The sequence below is a fragment of the Rattus norvegicus genome, chromosome 14 (assembly GCF_036323735.1).
Source record: "Rattus norvegicus strain BN/NHsdMcwi chromosome 14, GRCr8, whole genome shotgun sequence".
Lineage (NCBI taxonomy): Eukaryota > Metazoa > Chordata > Mammalia > Rodentia > Muridae > Rattus > Rattus norvegicus.
Genome location: NC_086032.1, coordinates 2,657,655 through 2,681,334, shown reverse-complemented (window position 1 = coordinate 2,681,334; position 23,680 = coordinate 2,657,655). Strand labels below are relative to the sequence as shown.

The following is a 23,680-nucleotide window of genomic DNA, read 5'->3' as shown; positions in this document are numbered from 1 at the left end:
CTCAGGCTCAGCCTCAGTGCTGTGACCGTGGAAATCAGCAGGACACCTGAGGTTGCGCTTTAATTGAAGTCGCCCTTGGTTAAAAGAGAAGTGAAGCTGCCTTGGTTTACTTGATCAATGGGAGACCACACAGTGGACTGTTGGGAGCAAACAACAACTACCACAGGAACTGCACTGGCCTCGAGGGTGAGTTACCTTCTGAGACAGTGCTCTGGTCCCACAACAGCTGGCCTGGCCCCAGGCTGACAGCCTGTGGGAAATGGGCAAAGGTTGACCTGAATTGTTCTGAGAAGGAATTCTGATTTAAGTCAGTTCCCATCACTGTCCCTGCAGCCGACAGCACAGCCCACCTCCAGGCTCTCTCCTCCTTTCTCCCTCAGTTCCTTGTTGTCTACAGGGCAGAATGAGCAGCTGAGGCCAAGGCTACCCTCTCTCTGGTTCATGATCCTGACGTGTGCTCTGTTGACAAACGCCAATGTCTTTTTTTTCTTTTCTTTTCTTTTTTTTTTTTTTTTTTTTTTTTTTTGGAGCTGGGGACCGAACCCAGGACCTTGCGCATGCTAGGCAAGCGCTCTACCAGTGAGCTAAATCCCCAACCCCCGACAAACCCCAATGTTAAGCCACTTGGCCACCCAGTTCTCTTCCATGAGGACATCTGGGCTGCACCCAAACAGACTCTCAGAGATGAGACATGGTATTTCTACAATGGGGCATCGGAAGACCAGGCACTGGCTCTGGTTCTGTCAAAGCGAAGACAAGGCCTATGGAATTATGAATCCTGAGGATGAAGAAGCACCCAGAACACAGGTTCAAAGAAAGCTCTAAGTTTCACAGTGGGCTCGAAGACATCAGTAGCTCAGCCTTCCTATAGGGAAGGCCAAACAACCAGGAGTTCTTAGTAGTCTGCCCTAAAAGGAAGAACTCAGGGAGGATAATCCCAGAGCCCAGCTGTTCCTAACAGGGCTGCACATTCAAATGCAGCTCCACAGTTTACCGAAGGACACAACCGGGGCTGGAGAGAGGCTCAGAGGTTAAGAGCACTTTGCTCCTCTTCCAGAGGACCTGGGTCCAGGTTACTTCTCATCACCTTTGCCAGATGGCTCACAACCATCTCTAACTGCAGCTCCGGAAAATCGATTCCACAGACAGACAGACAGACACGCACGCACGCACGCGCACACACACACACATACACACACACACACACACACACACACACACACAAATAAATCTTTTTAAAAAGACATAATTTAAAAGATGTCAAGAATTTGAATCTCTAGTACTAATAACTACTTCCTTCTAAACGTACAGCCGAGAAGATAGCCCGTGCAGCACCACGCTGGGGCCACCGTCTTGGCCTCCGTCTTTCTCTGACATAACCAAGATAAGCTCACCCTGGAATGTTCTGCCCGGTGAAGAATGCCACCAGCATTTGGGGAGCCTGGTGTATGCCCCCAAGGGCAGGCAGAAAACTTCCAGGCTACTTGTTTGGTTTGTCTTTGTTTTGGTTGAGCCCTGGCAATCTGGCAGGCAGTCAGTTTCCAAGGGGAGCCCTGTCCATGGTGTGGATGCCCTAGGCTAGAAGTCCTTATTCATTTTTGTAAACAGAGCCCAGTTACCACAGCGACTGGTGTTGTGCTCAGCTGCCTAATAGCCGAGATCATCCAGAGCTTTCCTCTGGCCCTAAGGTCTGTCTGTCCCTCTGCATCTCTGCACGGGAGCTACTGCTTCGGCCAGGAGTGCTGACCCTGAGGGCTGCAGAGCCAGCTGGGATACACAGATGTGATTCTGCCCCATCTGACAAGTCTGGTCCTGGAGGCTCAGGGAGAGTAAAGGCGTAAGAAGAGAGGAAAATTCCTCTCTGGGGTTTGAGCCGTCCCAGGGACAGAAGGGTCTTGGAGAGGTGAAACTGGCCCTGGGCCAGGGACACTTATGTGTTGTCAGGTCAGGTCCGAAAGGACTTTTAAGGCCAAATGGCTAACTGTGGTACTGATTGGTGTACCAAAGAACGTGCTGGTGTCCAGGCTCACTCAGTTCTTCACACACACACACACACACACACACACACACACACACACACACACACACACCACACCCCACACCCCACTGGTACTGTATTCAGAAACACGGTCATTTAAAAGACAAGTGAAATTAAGACCTGCCTTTCTCAAAAAACCACAAATTTCCGTCTTTACCTAACAGATCATTATAAAACTGAAAATCCTCTAAGTCATCCATCCCAGTAACTCGTGAACCTGAAAACGTGGGCTGAATCTGCTCTGCCAGCAGGACTAAATGTTCAGGTCCTGGAGTTCTTAACATTCTTACCCTTATATCTTTATTATAAGCTGGAGAAAAAAACAAATAGTTGAGAAGTTTGCTCATAGGCAGACTTCAAAGACTCCTTATTAGCTCTGTTCACATAAACCGATGTTTCCTTTCCCTACTGAACACCAAAACAGCAGTCACAATTAATTACCTCAGCTTAAGGTCCTATTAAATATAACAGCCATCTTATTTTAACAGGGAAAGGGAGGGCGGACTCTGGACAGGGCCTGGTGCATGGCACGTTCAAATCTGTTCCGCTCTGCTTGGGGACAAAACGATAAGACAGCATGCGTGGGTTTTCATCAGCACACGCCGTGTCAAACATGCATGCAGAATTAGAGGAGGGGTTTGGAATAGAAGCTGTGAAGATTATGCTGGGCTTTACACTCTCGCTACTGGATGAATTCAATCCATTTATCCACCTCCAAGAATAAAACATTTACTGCAGCATTATAACGAACAACAATTGCCTCTCTATCCTTTCCCCTAACTCTCACCCAGTACCTGCATGCAGCCCTTCCTCACCCCACGCTCAATCTCTTGCTGGTCTCTTCCGTCCACGGCACACATATATATGTGTGTGTGTGTGTGTGTGTGTGTGTGTGTGTGTGTGTGTGTGTGTGTAATATGTATATATATACACATATGATATATAATGATATATATATATATATATCTATATATATCATTGGCTAGATTCCAGATATGAGAAAGAACACTTGGCTTGTTTTCTTCCTGGGAATGCATGGTCTTGCTTAATATTTTACATTTCTAAGTCCATCCATTTTTCTACAAGTTTTGTGATTTCATTTTTCTTTAGGGCTGAATAATATTCCGTTTAAATATACTCCAGATTTTTACTATCCATTCATCTGTTGATGGGCAAATAGGTTGACTCCAGGCCTCTGCTAACGTGAACAGCTGTATAGTCTTTGGGTCTGGCTAATTTTAATGTGTGACTTCTTTTTATTTACAACGTTTTATAATAAAGCTTAAAATTAAAAACTTAAATTTCATATGCCGTTTTTCCTATGTTGTCTATTTTTCTTTGTGCTTTGCATACAGCTCTGTAAGCCTAATAAAGAATGAGTAGTTTTTTCTAAGACCCCCTTATGTAAGAAACTCAACAGCTAAAACTCCAAGTACAAGAACAACTTAGAAAACTCAGAGTCAGGGCTAAGAGTGTGGCTAATGGTGGAGCATAAGGCTCTGGAATAAATCCTTAGCCACCCCCCCCCAATAAAGTGGGGAAATTCAAAGTTAGCCTGGAGTGGTGGTGAACACCTATGATGCCAATGCTTGGGGAGTGGAAGCTGGAGGATCAGGAGTTCAAGATTAGCCTCAGCTACATAAGATAGGAGGAAGCGATGGAGGGAGGGAGAAAGGGAAGGGGGAGGGAAAGGGGGAAGAAAAACAGGGACTGAAAGAGAAAGGGAAGAAGGGGGGATGAGGGAAGGGAGGGAGGAAGGAAAGAAAGACAGACAGACAGACAGGGAGGGAGGGAGAGAGGGAGGGAGGGAGGCAGGGAGGAAGAAAGGAAAGTCAGACAGGAAGGCAGGAAGGAAGGAGGGAAGGAAGAAAGGAGGGAAAGGAAGGCAGGAAGGAAGGAGGGAAGGAAGAAAGGAGGGAAAGGAAGGCAGGAAGGAAGGAGGGAAGGAAGGAAGAGAAAAAGGAAGGCAGGAAGGAAGGCAGGAAAGAAGGTCAAGGATCATTTTATTTTCTAGCTAATGAATTTAAACTTCCCAAAGCACTCTTTGCTAGTTTGTGGTTAAGAGGGCATCGATGTCACACGCCCTAAGAAAGCACACATGGAATCACAGTGTCCCTCAGGAGCAGAGAACTTTGCAAACACTGAGACCTCATTTGTTGGACCAGGACAGGTAGTTTACGGTCCTTTGAGTCCACACAAGGACACTACACTTCCTAATGTCCTTTGACCTCTTTCCCACTACCGTGCTCTCAAAACACCCAAACTGACAGTGGCGGTCCTGTCTCCTGGGTTGTTACTGTGCCAGGGTCTCTTCTAAACCCTTCACGTTGTGTGACTGTTCCTCACAACCACCCTGAGGTACATAATTGTGTTAAAGAAAGTGGAAAGTGAATTATATTAACTCACTAAACCCTACTGAGTCAAATGCTGAAGCCAAAGCAGGCTTCAGGCAAGCGTGAAACCTGGAGGATAAGACAAGCCGCCTCCTGGGTTCCAAAGCCAAAGGGCGCTTCTCTCGGAGAAAACAATCCATTAGTCCCTGGACTGTGTCAGTGAGTCCTAATCCAAACATATGTTCTCACCCTATAGAATGTGTAGCTACTGGCATGGTAGGCAGACACACAGACACCTAAGGAAATGGGACCCACGGTTCCCTAGTTACCCGCTCAGGTTCTCGACACCTGCCACTTCATATTTTCACATGTATTTCCCACAACCTGGCGGCCTTTGCAAATTACATAAGAAAACGCTTAAAGCTCTGGTATGTGGACATAGAATAATGGAATTTTCACTACATTTTTCTTTTATACTGTGCTGTTTTGATGATGCTGTTTCTTGTTTCATTTGCAGGGAAAGTCAAGCTGGGCTCATGGAGCCCTTGGCCAGGGTTGGAGTGGGAAGCTATTACCCGACTGGCCTGATGGAATAGTCAACTGAGAGCAGCGTATCCTGTCTCTGGTAGGATTAGAACCGGCTCTGCTCTCTCTAGGAAAGCCTCACACAGAGAAGAGAAGAAATATTTAAAAAGATTTTTTTTCTCCCCCTGAAAGTCGCATATAATTACAGAGACATCTCCCCGAGGTCTTTTGCTCTCTCTTCCGAGGGGTTCCCTTCCAGTACAAATGCCTCCCATGGACTCATTTGCCAATCATTTGTCACACACTTGGTCATTGCACAGTGGTGCTATTTAGGCAGCTTCTAGAAACTTGGGGAAGGAGACACAGCTAGAAGTTTCTCACTGGGATGAGTCTTCGGGGATATCTTGGCCCTGGCCTTACTGCTTTCTGTCTTCCGGGAAGTGAAGGGCTTCTTCTCCTACACACTTCTGCAGCAAGCAACCAAGAGGTGAGCTTCTGAAGCTACAAGCCCAAATAAACCCTCCCTCCCTAACTCATGGCCATCATATCAAAGCTCACCCGTCTACGTGGGAAAGGAAAGCCATGTCTGGGAGTGAGTTTTGGGGAAAGAAGTGTCTAGAGACCAGAGCACTAACCCTACCCTCTAGCTCATAGCCTTCGAGGCCCAAGGAGAAAGTCCTCATGCCGTTGTATCTCCAACCAGCTCAGAACAGCTCGAGCTGCAAACATGATCTGCAAAAGCAAATCCTTTTATCCTAAATTAAGGCAAAAAAAAATGCTGTCACTTTCAGATGCTATCGAACTGTCCCAAACTCATTAGCTCACCATCAGCCTTGAGATGGGCTTTCCAGGGCAGGTTCAGAGGTATGAGTGAAGGTAGACTGCAGGACAACCCAAGAAAGAGTCTCGTGAGCCAGGAGGTTGTTTTGTTTTTTTTTAAAAAAAAAAAAAAAAAAACTTAGGCAAAGACTGAGAATTTCCATTAATGGGTGTTAGAGAGATGACCTGCACAATTTCAGGCTGAGCTGGACGAAATAAAGACTCTTTAAAACGTTAACGTGTTACTAGAATTCTATGATGTCTCACAAATGTAAGAATTTCCAGGTCTGACTTACTTGATGGTAATTCTGCTAAGGAGAGAAAAGTTCCAATCTCGGGGCTGAGGAGATGCATCATAGGTAAGATCTGTGCTATGCACTGGACCTACGTTTGCTTTCTGGTGCCTACGATAGAGTGAGGCATGGTGGTGCACACATTCAATTCCAGTTCCTAGGGAGATGGAGAAGCAGAGACAAGAGGGTTCCTCTGAACTGACTGACTAGCCAGCCCAGCCTAACCAGAGAGCTCTGGCCCTGTGAGAGACCCCCATCTCAAAGAAAAAACAACAAAATGGACAGTTCAAGAGAAAGACCCTTGGGGTTAACTTCAGGCCTGTCCACGCATGCACACACCCATCAGAAAACATTCTGGTGTTGTGAGAAAATAAACCACAAATGATTGATTAAAACACCGCCAATCCTGACGGGTATAGCTTAGCAGAATAATTTAAGTGGCAGGTAGGGATTTGTACATTGTTATTAAACCTTCAAAACAATTCAACGAGACAGACACTGCTACCACCTCCATTTTATTGACAAGAACATTGAACAAGGTCACAAAGGCCTTTTCATGACGGAGCTGGGTGTAGGACCCAGACATCTGGCTCTGAGTCAATCCTGAAAGCATCGTGTGCAATTAACCTTTCTCGCTGGGGGAAAGGAGGATCTTCCCTTTAGACTGGATCACGTAATATTCTAAAACATAAGATAAAACTTGTGGTCTGTTGAACAGAGTCCTTCTGATACAGAAGCACCGCACATTTCTAGTCTATACGTATTGAACTAACGGACTTCATTGTACCAGTGCTCAGAAAGTTAGTTTAGCGCCAAGATCAGACGTCCACGTAGTAGCTTAGACATCAAAAGAATCTAGAGCAAGGGCTGGAGAGATGGCTCAGCAGTTGAGCACTGACTGTTCTTCCAAAGACCCGGGTTCAATTCCCAGCACCCTTGTGGCTGCTTACAACCATCTGTAATTCCAATCTCTGGGGGATCCAATGCCCTCTTCTGACCCTCCTCAGGCACCAGGCACAGACGTGGTGTGCATGGTCATATATGCCAGAAAAACACGCATACACATATAAATAAATACGGAAAGTAAAGAAGAATTGGCCTCAAAATCAGGGACGGTATTTTCTCATGACAGTGTGACAAACATGGTGTCTGGATATTCATGTTTCTGCTAAACAGGACTGAGTATGACTGTGAACATGGACACCCGTACGGTCGAGCATGATGGTACTGGCCTTCAACAGTGGCAGTTTCCGTTACAAAAGTCAATTACGTGGAATACAGCATCCTGCTTAAAAGCTGATTCAGACGGACACTTAGATACTATGCTAGTGCCTTCCCTTGGCTCTGCAGCTGAGGATGTCACTCAGTGGCAGAGTCCCTGCCTAGAACGTGTGAGGCTCAGCATCGGTCCATACCCCCCAAAAGTTAACTCCAAGGTTTGGGATTCTTAGTCTAACAGGAGGAAAGGACAGATCAATGGAGGAGTGAGGCTTGAGAGGAAAGTCGCAGAGGGAAGCAGAATGAGAGGGGAATGGGATGCAAGTGCCCACACTCCGCACATCCACATGAAACTGTCAGAGACTAATACGGAACGAAATAAAGTAAAATACACTTAGTTCCAACGTTTGAGATAGTTAATTTGGTTTTTAAAGTATTGGATTTTGTAGCATAGCCGGTCTTTATTTTTAAAATTCTCTATTTACAAATATTAATGCTACCTAACCTATCTTCTTAGTGGTCTGGGTTTTTTTAAGGAGCAAATAACTAACTCAGTCAGGATCATAAGCAGTGATAAACATCTACACCACCTGCTTCAATACAGACATTGCGAGCAACTGGTTAACCTTTGTGAAGCAGGAGGATCAGAGCCTAGACAACATGGTTAGGATTGATCTGAAAAAGTTGTGAACAATGTGATTTGGAAAAAAAAGGGACTGCTCCCATACAATAAGCTTATGTGCAACATTATAGCAGAAAAACTCCACGGAACTAGATACTTTTTACATTCCTGATATCCACTAACTGCTGGAGCATTCAGCCATAATTCAGAGTCCCTTGCTCATTGTAGGAAAAAGCAATCCTAGCAACATTCAATGTTCTACTTTTTAAGGGAAGTAGCTAAAGAAATCAGTTACAGGTCTCAAGCTCGGGACAACCCCTGAACTCCTCCCTTACCAATCTTACTGCAGCCCACCCACTTCACCTCTTACCTTGAGCAACATTTATGTGTGTTACCCATTTACATATGAGTATATACATACATATACATACACACATGCACATATACACGTATACATGCACACACATATGTATATATACACCTATAAATACATAAATAAATGCTTACAATAGAAATAGCCTTAGTACATATTTAAGTGCGTACTAAGTTGCTCGGAGCCGACCTCGGATACGGTGCATCTCAACATAAAGAGCATCGTGGGCAAAAAACAACTCCTAACGCCGTTCCTGATTCAGTGGGTAGAGTTACCCGGTTCTACGTCTTTGCAAATCTCTTTAACGTCCAGCTTAACGAAAGGCAGCTAGCTGGGTCTCAGACCTACTCCTGCATTCAATTTGTTACAATGCATTGTTCTGCCTGAAAGACATGAAGAAACTCGGCCTCACACAGACACACAAGTGCCTAGCTCTCCTCCGGAGATTGGTTCCAGGAACCCCCTCCCTCACCCCACCCCCACCAGGCATGCTCAGGTCCCTTCCGTAAGAAGGCACACATACCCTCCATGTACTTTAATCCACCTCTAGACTACCGCAATGCCTAGCTTGAATACTTGCAAACAGTTCATCTGTTGGGTTATTGGGGTAATAATGGTGAGAGGGAAGGTCTATACATCACTGGTATGTATGCCATTTGCTGTACGTGCTTCCAATCTGTGCTTGGGTGAAGCTTCAGCTGTGAATCAGGTGCAGGGGGTTGGCCATCTAAGCTATTGGAAGCTGCCAATCTTAAGAGTCTTTCCGTGTCCTTGGGCCTGTGTCCCCTTCCACATTGATTTCAAGCAACAAGCAGTCATTTTTATGGCTTCCCGAAACACTGCCTCTGAGTCACATAGCGAGCTTTTCATACTCCAATAAATTAAAATGCATCGCACTCTTCCAGAGTCCTGAGTCATCTCTAAAGTGAACAAAAATACTAGCTTTATGAATAAACAGAGGACGCTGGTACACACAGCTCTAACCAAGTGACCAAGATTAGCATTACCAAAGAGTTAAGTCCCACCAACAAAATGCACTCTTGGTCTGATGCCCGGAAAAGGGTCCTGCAGTTCCATGGTATCTTTCCCAGTACAGCATTGCTCCTGTGTGACTGCGAGAGAGCAAACCCTAACTAAAGCACTCGCCAGCACCTTTCTAAAGGGCCAAATCAGTAAGGACCAAAGGCCAGGGACAGATGAGGGGAATCTAAGGAAACATAAAACCAAAGGTGATGAACAAAAAAAACAGACAAACAAATACAAATAAAATCCAAATAACTGGAATACTTTTTAAATGTTAATATGATGTTAATAATACTGTGCCATGATTTTTTTATATATACAGTTTTGGTTATGACTCTATCTTATATTATCCTGAGGCAAAGCTGAGTGAAAAAAAATTGGTGTTGTTTATATAATTTTTGGGGGAACGGGGGAGCAGGTTCAGGACAGGGTTTCTCTGTGTAGCCCTGGCTATCTTGGAACTCAATCTATAGACCAGGCTGGCTTTGAACTCAGAGATCCGCCTGCCTTTGCCTCCCAAGTGCTGGGATTAAAGGCGTGTGCCACCACTGCCTGGCACTTATGGGACTCTTTTTGTTAGATCTACAATTATAAAGGCTTTAAGAATCAATTGTTCTGTCCTGTGCTCTGAGGATGAAGGGTGTTTTGATTCATGTATAACATGCCAATCATTGGGAAACCAGTGCCTCGCTGAGTTTTACGGGAACGCCAGACAAGACATCAGGCTGGGCTGTATTTTTGATGTCACGTGCTCATAGCATCTGCATTATTCCTGTCAGAAAGTTAGCTAACTACCGTGACACTGTCCCAGCCATGGTGACAGATGTAAGTTCTCCAAATGATGAATTTTGATTGGATACGATCTTATCACTGGCAACACATATTACTAGTGGTTTTCCTTTGAGTAAAAGACGGACCCTGTACTGAGTCAAAACTGCATGCAACACCTGATGACCACTGTTTGTGCAGTGTTCTTTCAGGAAAATGGTGGCCTACGAAAGACAGACCAGTTCCACTCACAGTTCAGCTCTACGTAAAGATGCCTGCTAACCTGAACCTAGAGGTTTCTGGGCTTCATGAACAACACAAATGAGACTGGAGATTGTTTAATGCAAATGTACGACAGTAACACACTGCCCTGATTCCCCTGTGATCCCGGCACCCTCTGGTAGCCCCCACCCCTGCTTTCTAACAGCATCAAAGCTGGCACCGTTTTCCATTCAAATCACAAATACTTCCTTTAATAAATGTACAGGACTCATCTAACACGGTCATTTGTTCAACGCGATGAAGTCTTCAAACACCCACACTCAGAAGGTAAATCTCTACAAAATCTTTTATTCACAAATCCCAAAAGCTTCTCTGGTGTGAACAAAATTTCACTGAAAATCTGAGGACCTGACCAAAGAGTATGGCATTCCATACTTGGTGAATGAGACTGCCCCTAATGCTGACCTTTGGTCCAAAGCCCTAAGGATTCTCGTTTTAACCACAGTGAAGAGAAGCTGTGACCATCAGCAGGCTTCATCCCGGGTGAGCCTCATCTAAACATCATTTTCCTTACAGGACACAGTGAGTCTGTAGTTCTATAACCTAGAGCAAAGCCTTCCAGACCAGCGCTTCCTTAGCAACCAGCCTTAGTTACCGCATCCAGGGCTCATGCTCCCTCTAGCCGTAGGGAATGTTAACAGCCACCTTTACTTATGAAGATTGCTTGACAGAGGGCGAAATTATAGCCCAAATGAGGGCCCTGGTCTAAGGAATACTGTTCAGTGTGAACACACTGAGGTCTTCAAGTCTGAACTGCTGAGGGCCTAGGAGATTCACTCAGTGGTAGGACACAGGTTTAGAACACATGAGGCACTGGAGGAAAGTCCCAGCTCACACACATGACAAGCACACACATTCACACAAAAGAAGAGGAAAAAACACCTACCAAAATGACAAGTGTACATGAGGATTTTTTTTTAACTAGTAAAATGGAAGGGTGTGTCATGTTTGTGAACAGCAGAACAAAGAGGACAGGCTGCAGACTCTCGGCCATTTTTGTGCTCTCTCTCTCTCTCTCTCTCTCTCTCTCTCTCTCTCTATCTCTCTCTCTCTCTCTCTGTCTGTCTGGAGTCCCCTCCCCCCACGCATATGTACTTGAGCGTAAATGACCATGGTTATTTCCTAAGACAGCTAAGTTAGAGTCTTTAAAATTAAATGAATAATTAAATGAGTAATAATTAAATGAAACCCGAGTGTTAGTTGTAGCATCCTATCACAGCTTCCCTCATATGCTACCTGCTGACATCACTTTCCCAAAATAAAAACAAACAAACAAACAAACAAACAAAAGTTTACGGAGCTGAAGCAAACTGACCTTAAAAACAGGGCAGGGACATAGAGCTGACAGCAAGTGCATGCTGTGCACACTCGAGATCATGGATTTAATCCACATACAACACACACCCACAGCAAAGTTAGCCATTTATCAACCCAAAGGTGGCTCCTAGGCTAGAGGTTCCTCACGATTCTGACAGCCCTGAGAGCTTCTGTCTCATCAGACTCCCTAACGGTATCTGGGAAATGCCTTCAAAAAGGGTTCAAGTCCAGCTCCTGGGGCCTGCCAGCTGGGGTGCAGCCCTGTGTTTTCAGGATAGGGGGCCTCAAAGTAAACAAGGAGGCCTCGGAGTATGAGCCCATCCCTCTACCAGCCCCCCTCTGGAGGCGCTCAGGAAAACACTCTCCTGAGGAGTTCAGGAAGATCTGACAATATCTTGAAATGGCTCAGCATGAATCTCGGAAATTTCTCCTTAGAATTCTTTTCTTTTGAATCACGTTAATAAAGTGCAATTTGGTATGGGGTTTGTAGCTACTTACTCACTTGGGCGCCCAAGCCCAAAAGGGCAGGTTGGAGGTGAGGGTGGGGGAGGGGAGGGAGAGAGAGGGGGAGGGGGAGGGGAAGGGGGGAGGGGAGAAGACAATGCAGCCTGTCAGTGGGAGTTAGGGCCAGGCCTGGGACTTGGAATATTTCTGAACTTGGTTTTAAACAGGGCCACAGCATGCACTTGGTTGGCTCTTAGACAAGCACCAAGTTCTTACTTCTTTGTTCTACAGCGCTGACCTCGGAATCCACAGAAACTGGTGATCACTGGCACGGGCTCAGGTCCCCTCATCTTTAAGGGGCAGACAGGAGGATGCATGTTTCTCACAAGTCTGGTGGAGTGGAATCTAGGGACTATGATTCTGTAAGCTACACCAAACATACTGCCCCAAAGAAAAGAAGGGCCAGCCTATTTTTCCCCCTTCCCCTGTGTAGTCTGCACTGAGCTTCCACTGGGACACAGAATTTCAAATTTAGGGGTTTTTAATTATTTTCGGGTTTTAAACATCATTTTTCTTTACACTAGGCATTTAAAATTTTTTATTTTATTTTTTTCAGACTCCCTTAAATGGGGAGGGACGTGCTAACTGACATGGTGGGTGTTCTCTTGGGGCAGGCATTTTTGATAAGACAACAGACTAAGGGCGGAGTCTTAGGCACGCTCAATAAGTGTTCTAAACCCCTAAAAGCCTAACCCTGATGCGTTTGGACAGTTAACACTGAGAACCTGACCTGCTTCAAGATCAGCCTGAAGCTCCCCACCCACTCTGAGAGGCCCTCGGGAAGTGTTTATTTAGCTAATGAATGTTAAGTGATTGTATTTCTCTCGCACACGCAACTTCCTAAGAGTGTCCTTTGGGTATCCCGCTTCTGCCAGGGGCCCCAGAAAAGCTCTGTCACCCTGGAGCCCGAGCAGCAGTGTGGCAATCCAGGGAAGAATAAGGCCAAGTGTACTTCTCCACAAAGAGCGGCTATGCCCCTCTTGGCCCAACTCCAAAAGGCAATTGAGTCTGAAGGTCGGGCTAATCTCTGCTGGCCTCTCTGCCAACCTCTCTGCAGGCTCTGGGCGCTCCGGCATGTGCTTTGCAAACGATCTAACAATTAATTAGCGCTTTCGAATCCGTCCCTATCATTAACAGACCACTGCCAGACGGCCTTTGATGGCGTCCTCTGGAGCTAATTGAGCCTGGCAAACGCAGGAGGCAGGATTGTAGCTCAGAGGAGCCACATTGAGACCCAACAGGTGACAAGCAGCAGAGCTTCTCTTGCCAACCAAGAAGGCGTTAGGTGCTGGGGCCAGGCACTGCTCTCCAGTTCTGTCACCTACAGGCCTGAAGTTCAAACAATCCTTTCAAAAGAAAGGACTTTTTTTGGTTTGGTTTGGTTTTTCTGTTTGACATTGTTTCTAGGGCACACATTCCCATTCCCTCACACACCTACACCCAAAAATATACTTTAAGAAAATAAAAATATAGTCTGTCTGTCTGTCTGTCTGTCTCTCTCTCTCTCTCTCTCCTCCCTCCCTCACAATCCAAGATGTCTGTCCCCTTCCCATAAGCACAGTCATGTGAGGAGTTTTTCTAGTTTTCACAATCTAAGGCCACCCAGAAGCCTAGCCTGCTCCATATGCCTACGAGATAAGCAGGTGTAGGGGAAACCTTGGAAGAAAAAGGGGGATCAGCAGAAGGCTAAAAGGGAAAATACTAAAGCACTCCTCTGAACTTTCCTAGTTCAGTCTCAAACACTGAAAGACTACCTCCTGGAGCTGTGGCAAGCCTGGGGTTGTACTTCATAGTTCACAAGCCTTTTAATGCCAGAGATGAGGCTCAGGAAAGCAAATCAGAACTCCTCCCTCCCCCCCAAAGGCATATCTTTGACTGACAAGCATCAGAGAACTGTCACCACCCACTCAGTGGGCAGATCATTCCCGAGGGTGCCTCCGTGTAAGTGACCCTGGTTCCCGCCATGTCTCAATGCAATAACGACAACTACAGAAAAGTGTCCCAGAGTGACCCATGAGAGCAGACTGGGGAGAAGGCTTGGGGGGTTAAAGCACTTGACCCAAAAGCACACAAACTGGAGCTTAGATCCCAGAACTCAGGTAAATGTTGGGTGGGATCTACTGCTCATCTGTACTCCTAGCCTCTGAAGACAGAGACAGGATTCACTGAGCAAGCTGGCCAGCTAGGCTACCCATATCAGTGAGCTCTGGGTTTGATTGAGAGACCTGCCTAACTGAGCAAGGTAGAAGAGTGATCTCAAAGGTGGGCAGTTCCTAACTTCAGCTTAGAGTCTATCATTGAGCCCAAATTCCAACTGTTTTTTTTTTCTTCTTAATCAGTATTTTTGGGTGGTATTAAGAATAAAATACAGGACCTAGTGAAATCAAAGCAAGCTCTTTCCAACTGAACTATTCTCCTCTTCCTCCTGCCCTCCTCCTCCCTTCCTCCCCTGTCTTCCTCCTCTCCTTCCCCTCCTCCTCCCCTTCCTCCTCCTTCTCCTTCTCCTTTTCCCCCTCCTCCTCCTCCTCTTTCTCTTCCTTCTCCCCCTCTCAAGTGGCCAAGAATGACCTTAAACTTCTGATCCACCCTCCAGCAATGAGGCCTGGGATTACAGGCAAGCAGCACTTGGATTGTTTTAGTCATTACTGGAGATTAAACCAGCACTTTGTGCACTCTACGCAAGCACTTGCCCCTCCAATTCAGCTTTAAAGTGCTCTCCTTCCTCACCAACCTTAGTCCCCTTGCCTTTGTCCAGTGGAGCCTGGACCCACTGACTGTTGTTTCTGCTCTGCCTCTCTCTGCTCCAGACATGACCTGTAAGATCAAGTACTTTTGTTATGTGGTTTTTCCCTACTCTACCTCCAACCCCTGGAATAGTGTGTGAAAACACTAAGCACTCAATAAATGCTGGCCCAAAACACAGCAATGGATTAGCACTTTAAGCAGTTTTACTAGGTAAAAGAATGGGGACAAAAGCAGTGACTCCTGATCCCCCTGCCCCAGAAGCCAGCAAAGCCCTGAGGTACAACAGGTTACTCATAGTCTACAAGGCCTTAGGTGTTCTCTAAAACATGGCAGTGTTTGTTTAAAGTGAATGCAAAATGAGGAACAGTCCCCCTTCCTCTTCAAAAGGCCCAGCACCAGCTGTGGGCTAAGCAGCATTTGCTTCTCCATACAGTCTGAGTCTGCTGAAGGTTCAAGGATCAGTTATCTAAGCGCCTGTGTACACAACTGTGACCAACTATAAACGTTTAGCAACTACACAGCTGTCTGGGAGTACAAGATAGCTATGTCCTAGTGAAAATGTTTAATTACTGTTCATAAAATGGTCTGCCATTGGTATCCTAAAATTATTCAAATAATCAGAAATCCAGAGCAGTGTAGCAATTATACAACCTGGGATACAGATGCAAAAGAGAAAGAATGCATTTGCTGAGGAGTTTGACATCTGGTCTTTGGACAATCGCAGTCACTGTCCTGTAAACCATACACCCTTCCTAATATGTGTGTGTGTGTGTGTGTGTGTGTGTGTGTGTGTATTTTACCAAATCAAAAGCTGTTAGTAAATTTCCCTGCAAATACATACATACATGTATCTGCATAGATATATCCTTTTATTTAATAGCTATCACAACAAACCCTATACAAACATACCCCATATATGCATACACACACACACTATACAATATATGTAACCCCATACATGCACGTGCATGCACACACACACACACACACACACACACACACACACACACACACTGGTGCGGTGGTGAGTAGTCATTTCTCAAAGATTCTCATGCACTTCATCGCCTGTGAATGTGTACAGAATCACAGAGAACACAACCCAAATGCAGACCACTGCAGCCGCTCCTGGTCTGTTTCAAAAACTCTATTTTGCTCTTTGGAATACACGGGCCATGGTAGGCAGGGCAGTGACATGGTTCAGCATGCAAGGAAACTGCCACCAAGCCTGATGACCTGAGCTCAACTGTCAGAACCCACATAGACTACCCTAAGCAGACTTCTGACTTACACATGTATGCTGTGGTACACACACCACCACCACCACCACCACCACCACCACCACCACCACACTAAATAAATACAATTAAAAATAGAATAAACATAAAATTTAGTACCCTGGTAATGGCTGGCAGTTGGCTTTCTCTATGTATCAAAAAGAAATATTAAACACAAAAGGAAAGATTAAATAATTACAGGCTATTCTAGTTATGTGCTTATTGTTATGAAGAGACACCAGGACCAAGGCAACTTATAGAAGAAAGTTCTATATGTTTTACTGGAGCAGTAGCTGAGACCTTGCATCCTCACCCACAAACAAGAGGCAGAGGCTGGGAATGGTGTAGACATTTGAAACCTCAAAGCCTGCTCCCGGTGACACACCTCTTCCAACAAGGCCATACCTCCTAATCCTTCCCAAGCAGTTCCACCAACTGGTGACCAAATATCCAAATATATGGGCATTCTCATGCAAACCACCAAAGAAATCAACTTAATTCCTGTGTCCCTAAACCCAAGGCTGGCAAGAGAAGGTATTTCTCAATCTGTTGGGAAGCTTTAAGACTACTACCTAACCCTTGATCCAATTGTTTGCTGTTCTGGGTGTTTTGCTTGTTTGTTTTTGTTTTTATTTTTGTTTTTGTGGTGGCTATTGGTTAGTTGATTGGTCCCCATTCTGAAATTCATGACCCATTGATGCAAAACCTAGAGAATTTAGAGGGCAAATGGGTAAAGAAAATCAGGCTGTGACCTAAAGGAGGACCATGCAGTCCCCCCAAAGAAGGAAATCCTCTCAGACCTACAGCATAGATAAATGGAGTTAAATGAAATGCACAAGACAGGAAATGACAGATACTACATGATCTCACTCATGCACAGAACCTAAAAGGATCAAATACATAGAAACAAAGAGTCAAACTAGTTGCCTGAGGATGAGATGGAGGGTGGGGGTAGGGGACTCTGGGGAGATTAGCCAAATGATACAAAGTTTCAGGAGGAAAAGGCTTGAAAGCACCAGAGTATCATGGCGGCTATAAGTCAGTGACAATGTACTGAGGACATGAATTACTGAGGAGAGGCCAGGAGAGTGTTCCACTCAGGCATCTAAAGCTCTTGCTGCCCAACCAGACAATCTGAGTTTGATCCCTAGAACTCACTTGATAGAAAATGAGGCTCGACTCTTGCAAGTTGTCTACAGATCACAGTGAACAGAAAGTGTGTCACACACACACACACACACACACACACACACACATACACATTAATTTTTTTAATTGTGAGGGTAAACTCCAAGTATTCTTACCACAGACACACAAAAGTGATAAATACAGGGTCCAGTATGGCTCAGTGGGAAGGGGCACTTGATGCCAAGCCTAATTAAATAAGTTCTAACTCCAGGTCCCATAGGATGGGACGAGAGACCTGGATCTCACAAGCTGTCTGCTGACCTTCACACGCCAATCATGGCCGCTACCCTTATACAGTAATAGATAAATTCGGCTTTTAAAAGGGAGAGGTGATTCAAATATTAAATATGTTCTCTCCTAATATAAACACATATAATATTCATATATTAAAATGTCGTATTGGACCCCAGAAACATATCTTAATTGTCAATTAAAAAATAAATATAAATATCAGAGTATCAATGTCATTGGGACAACATACTCTGGGTTTCTTGGTTTTGTTAGTTTTTTAGAGTTTGTTGTTGTTGCTGTTGCTGTTGTTTGAGATGGTGTCATGTAGTCAGCCAGCTGTAGCCTTGAACTTGTCATAGCTGACCCATTTGTAACATGGGCTAAAATACTGGCCATCGAGGCCGTGGCAAGAACAGCAGCAGTGGTAACATTGAATGCCAAGATCATACATTTTCTGTAATGATTAAATGAACACATCTATGTCGCATGCCCAGGAAAGTAGCAGGCTGCAGTCAGAAGTGCATGCGTGACTTCCTGTGTGCGGGGTCAGGGGCAAGGGGAGAGGCAGTGTAACACACGGTGCTGCAGGTCATCTTGTGTAAGTGTGTTTGAGTTCTAGTTGGACCGAGAACTGAATCAATCTTTCTAAATCACTCAGTCTAAGCCCCAACATTCTTGCTTTAGAAACAGAGACTAAGGCCTGCCTCCCTGACGAAATGGGAGGTACAGACACCCTGGAAACAGGATGGTCTAATTATTAGTTTAGATGCTCTCCAACCTCCAGCTTGACCCAGCTAGTATCTCAGCTTGCTGTCTGTCACCAGGACACGTCTTCAAATCTTGCTCAGCAGGAAAGCAGTTTGGTTGAAAACCATCTCCGCTTCCCTGTGGACTCCACCTGGAATCCCAGGCACACCTAGATGGAAGTGAGAGTGTGTGTGTGAGTGTGTGTGTGTGTGTGTGTGTGTGTGTGTGTGTGCACGTGTGCGCGCGTGCAGGTTGCGGGCGAGCTTCCAAGAGGACACTTGGAAGCCACATCACGGCAGGAATGAAGAAGCCTCTGGCACCACAGCAGGGGAGGTGCTGCAGAACTCACCTCACAGACCTCTCCTGACCTGGCCTGCAAGCTGATTTCCCTAAATTCTCCCTGCATGCCTTTTTCTCATCACTAGGACTGGGAAAACAGCTCTGCTGGTCAGTGGCCGGTCTCGGAAGCAGCAACCACTATATTTTTAGAGTTGTGTAGGGGTCACGGCCGGCTACCGCCTGCCAGCCTCACCTTGCTCTTCCCAAACACAAGCAGAGAGGGAAGGACTGCCACAGAAGGGCCTGCCAAGCCCGTGGTGCGAACACACAAACCCTGCTGTGCTTCACATGTGTGCCCTGTCCCATGAAAAGCCCATGCAAACCGGTTTTTACCACCTTCATCCTGTCTGCTCCCCCGCAGTCTTAGTATATGGGTCCTTTGTGTGAAGTGAAAATGAAGGCAACCCAGGTTGTTGCGACTCTGGGAACGGGTGCCTACTCACATGGTACTTGATCAAGCTAAGAGTTTTGTCGGTTCCACATGTGGGCTCTCCTCCTGGGGGACCCCGATAGGGCAGCAATGGCCTGCATCTCATCACCAAATACCTACGCTCAAGTGCCAAGTTTTCCACTTGGAAGTCACAGGACTTTGCACAAGTGATTAAAAACCAAGGCTCAGTTTCTTATTTGAAGATGACCATGGGTTAGGTTGTCTAGATAGCATACATACACATGCACACAGGCATAGACACACACAGGCATACATACACACACACACACACACACACACACAGACATACACGCACTCATGTACATGTACACACACACATGCACACATACACACACACAGACATACACGCACTCATGTACATGTACACACACACATGCACACATACACACACACACACACACACACACACACACACACACACACGCCAGCCTGCAGCCTTCCTGCCTGGAAACCCATGGTATTCTTAACTTTGGGAGACAGTAGGGGGTGCTTAGATTCTTAGCTTAAGCCGGGTATGCCTCTCATCTGAGAGGACTGAAGAACAGTAGACCTAAAGCACAAAATGAAATCCAAAGCTCTGGGTACTCAGTGTCCCCACAGTCCACTCCCCCCCTCCTCTCCCAAGTTAACCTTGCTTTATCCCCATAAAGTTTTCCAAGTCTTCTCTCCAGAAGACAGGCCATGCTCCAGGAAAACCCATCATTCCTCTCTCAAGCACCATTCAGGCAAGGCACCGTGGTACACACCGTTAATCCCAGAACTCTGATGACAGAGGCCAGCAGATCTCTGAGTTTGAGGCCGGCCTGGTCTAAATTACTTTGTAGCTTTGGCTGTGCGGGGAATTCACTGTTTAGACCAGGCAGCTCTCACACTCACAGCAGTGAGTTCCAGGACAGCCAAAGCTACAATGTAAGACTGTTTCAAAACAAAAACAACAAAAAGAAGCCAAACAAAAGCAAATACCCTCAACGTTCTCTTAATATAGAAACGAAAAGGCTCAGTCACCAGACCTTAAGTAATCTGGGAACCGCTATCTCTGCTGCCCCTTCCCTGAGGGAGCAGCTAGCCTTTCTGCGGTTCTGTTCCCTTACCTATGAATTATGGGTAATCGCAGTATTCACATTGTTCTGGAAATGAAATCATGTCACATATAAGAAGCACTGGGGGTGGAGATTAGCGTTCAGTAATTACTCTATACATTTTCATTATTATGATCTTCTCAGCTCAGCCAGAATACTTCAAAAAGCTTTTTGTGAAGTAAACTGAGTCTATGAGGAGAGCTATTGAAAGGGCTGGTATGTGGCACAGTCGGTAGAGTGCTTACAACGTATAAATCGGTCATAGGGACGCCTGCCAATAATGTCAGCACTCTAAAGCCAGAGGCACAAAGATCAAAAGTTCAAGGTCATCCTTAACTGCTAGCAAACTTAGATGGAGAAGGGAGCTGGCATACATCAGCACGGGCAAAACCTACGTTTTCTCCATTCATTTGCTCACTAGGTTGCACAAAATGACAGCAATTAACCCACGTCTACGCTTAAAAAGCCTCCCTACAGGTTAGTGCCCAGTCAGGAAAATGTTTGTCTTGCAAGCATGATAATCTGAATCCAACCCCCAGACAGTCCCCAGGACCCACACTTAAAAAGCCCAGTGTGGTGGCAAATACTTGTAATCTCAGCGATGTCAATCAAGTAAGAGTCAGGGACCAGCCTACCTACTTGGTGACGTCTGGGTCACTGAGAGATCTGTCTCAGCAAAAGTTCCCCAAGCCTGAGAAGAGACTCCTGAATTGTCCTCTGGCCCACATTCACACAGACATGTGCACATACACTCATTCATGCATACTCATGCACACATACACACACACACACACACACACATACACACACACACACACACAAAAGAGGCACCTGCCCCTCTGTTTACCTACCAGGTGCCCTGTGATTCTAAAAAAATTTCGGCTCTATTGTATTCTCCACCACTACAAAGCTTTGGATATATAGGGGACTAAGTGTATATGTTTCCCCTTCTTTTTCTCCCTCTCCCCCCTTATGTTCTGAAAGAGAAAGGAAGGTGTGTGGCAAGACTGATTCACTATCAAAGCTATCAAGGCTGCAAAAGCCGTCACACTCATGGCTTTCCCATGAAGCGGTTCTCCTTGACATCAGTAAGAACAGAACCCCTGCGTCAAGATCCCAGGTGCACGAAGTTCTACACCTTATCACAGAGAATGTGCTTCCTCTCACCCACCCTTGTTAAGACTCAGGTTTTTTTGCTGGGCATGCTAGCATAAATCTTGAATTCTGCCACTCAGAAGGCAGAGGTAGGTGGAACTCTTGTGTGTTCCAGGACAGCCTGGGCAACATAGAGAGACACTATCTCAAATAAAAAAAAATAAATAAAAAGAAAAAGGAAAAAAAAAGAAAAGAAAAGAGAAAGAAAGAGATCATTTTAATGCATATCCCAAAATCAAAAAACTCTTCAACAATGACACAAAATGAAACTGCTGACAGACAGCTGCGCAGACAGAGCAGGCAGGTTCACATACTGGCATTTAAAACAACAACCAAAAAAAAACAATAAAAAGAAGGAGGAGAAGGAGGAGAAGGAGGAGGAGAAGGAGGAGGAGGAGAAGGAGGAGAGAGAAGGAGGAGGAGGAGAGAAAAGGAGGAGGAGGAGACGGAGGAGGAGGAGAAGGAGGAGAGAGAAGGAGGAGGAGGAGACGGAGGAGAAGGAGGAGGAGGAGACGGAGGAGAAGGAGGAGGAGAAGGAGGAGGAGGAGGAGAGAGAAGGAGGAGGAGGAGGAGGAGGAGAAGGAGGAGGAGAAGGAGGAGGAGGAGAGAGAAGGAGGAGGAGGAGGAGGAGGAGAAGGAGGAGGAGGTGAGAGAAGGAGGAGGAGGAGAGAGAAGGAAGAGAAGGAGAAGGAGGAGGAGAAGGAGAAGGAGAAGGAGAAGGAGAAGGAGAAGGAGAAGGAGAAGGAGGAGGAGAAGGAGAAGGAGGAGAAGCAACAGCAGCTTTCTTTCAGAATATTTGCAGTGGTTGGGGGTAGCATTCTGACCTCTGGTCTCACACATCTTTCTACCAACTGGCCTTCCCACAGTCTGTCTGCACAGCCCCCGTCTGTCTTCAGAAGCCTGTGTGGTCAGATGTTATCTTCCACCCACCACACAAAATGCAAAATGTAAAAATCTGGATCCTCCATCTCCCAGCTACACAACTCTGTGTAAGCAAACTATGTGTCTCCACATCTCATTTTATCTCCTACAAAATGGCAGACGTCACGCAGAGTTTTGGTTACACAAGCTTATTGAATTAAAGCACTTTGTTCATTTTTATATACTGTATACACCAGAGGCTGGCTGGAGTAGATGCTCGGTCGGTGCTGTCCTTGTTGAGAACTGCCAGTTTCCGGAACTTATACAATGAATTGCTTTCATGTAGCTCATTACAGAACAAACACAAACAATGACAAAATAGAGCAAATTAACCTTCCAAATGTGTAAACCTTGACATTAAACACCAGGATGTCAGGATGCAGGAGGATACTCCTAACACTGCCCTGAGCCACGCCCTTACATTCTGATTCTGACTCACTCTCTCTCTTTCTCTCTCTCTCTGTCTCTCTCTCTCTTTCTCTCTCTCTCTGTCTCTCTCTCTGTCTCTCTCTTTCTCTCTCTCTGTCTCTCTCTCTTTCTCTCTCTCTGTCTCTCTCTCTCTGTCTCTCTCTCTGTCTCTCTCTCTCTGTCTCTCTCTGTCTCTCTCTGTCTCTCTCTCTCTCTCTCTCTCTCTCTCTCTCTCTGTCTCTCTCTCTCTCTCTCTCCTGCAGTGCTGAAGCTGGTACTGACAGCCTACCTCTCAGACCCTCTCTCTGTCTTAAAACGTTCTTATTAATATATCTGAAGCAGCTGAAACCAGACACCTCCTCTCCCCAAATCTCATAAGGATATATATCTCTATATCAAAAGATCTACTTTTTTTTTAAGAATAGTCTTTTAAAAGAAAATAAAAAGACCCTTAAAAATCTTACTTTGCTATTAACTATGCCTGTAACAAAATTCGAATGGGGCCCTTTGTTGTCTGCCTACCTCAACAGAGGTTAGCTGGGTCTCCCTGTCACAACATTAGAATGTCTAGCCCCAGTCTGTAAACTACAGCCTAGGCAAATGTACTATGGATCAGTATGATAGTCAAATAATTTATTTACCTAAAGAACATAAATATTCACATTTTACATACAGATAATATGGACTAAATATTTTTAGCCAAAGAGGGGAGGAAATGAGCATTCAAGAGAAGGTAAGAACCATTCAATTCAGAAGGAGCATTACCGGCGGTGGCCAGGCAGGCGCTCATCAGGACAACCATCACCGGGATCATGTGGTGGGATGTCACTGCCATCTCTCCAACAGCCTTTGGTTCTTCAGATTGAAGGCAATCGTGGCAAGTCAGGTGTAGCTTTAAGATCCTTCTCTGCACTGTTCAACTTGCCTACAAAAATAAACAAATTTCAATAAGAAAACAGTGTTGAAACTTCACAAGCCAGCACACCTCAAATGTAAAAGTTAAATGGAGAATTTCTGAAAAGTATTG

General features: G+C 45.5%; 1 protein-coding gene across 1 annotated transcript in view; it reads right to left on the bottom strand.

Annotated features, from left to right (window-relative positions):
* Nucleotides 1-23,680, bottom strand: part of Tgfbr3 (transforming growth factor beta receptor 3) — a 175,976-nt gene that overhangs the window by 128,935 nt on the left and 23,361 nt on the right. The window contains 1 exon segment of the mRNA NM_017256.1: nt 23,419-23,578. Within this exon segment, the coding sequence (NP_058952.1) occupies nt 23,419-23,488 (70 nt within the window). The 5' untranslated portion in view covers nt 23,489-23,578.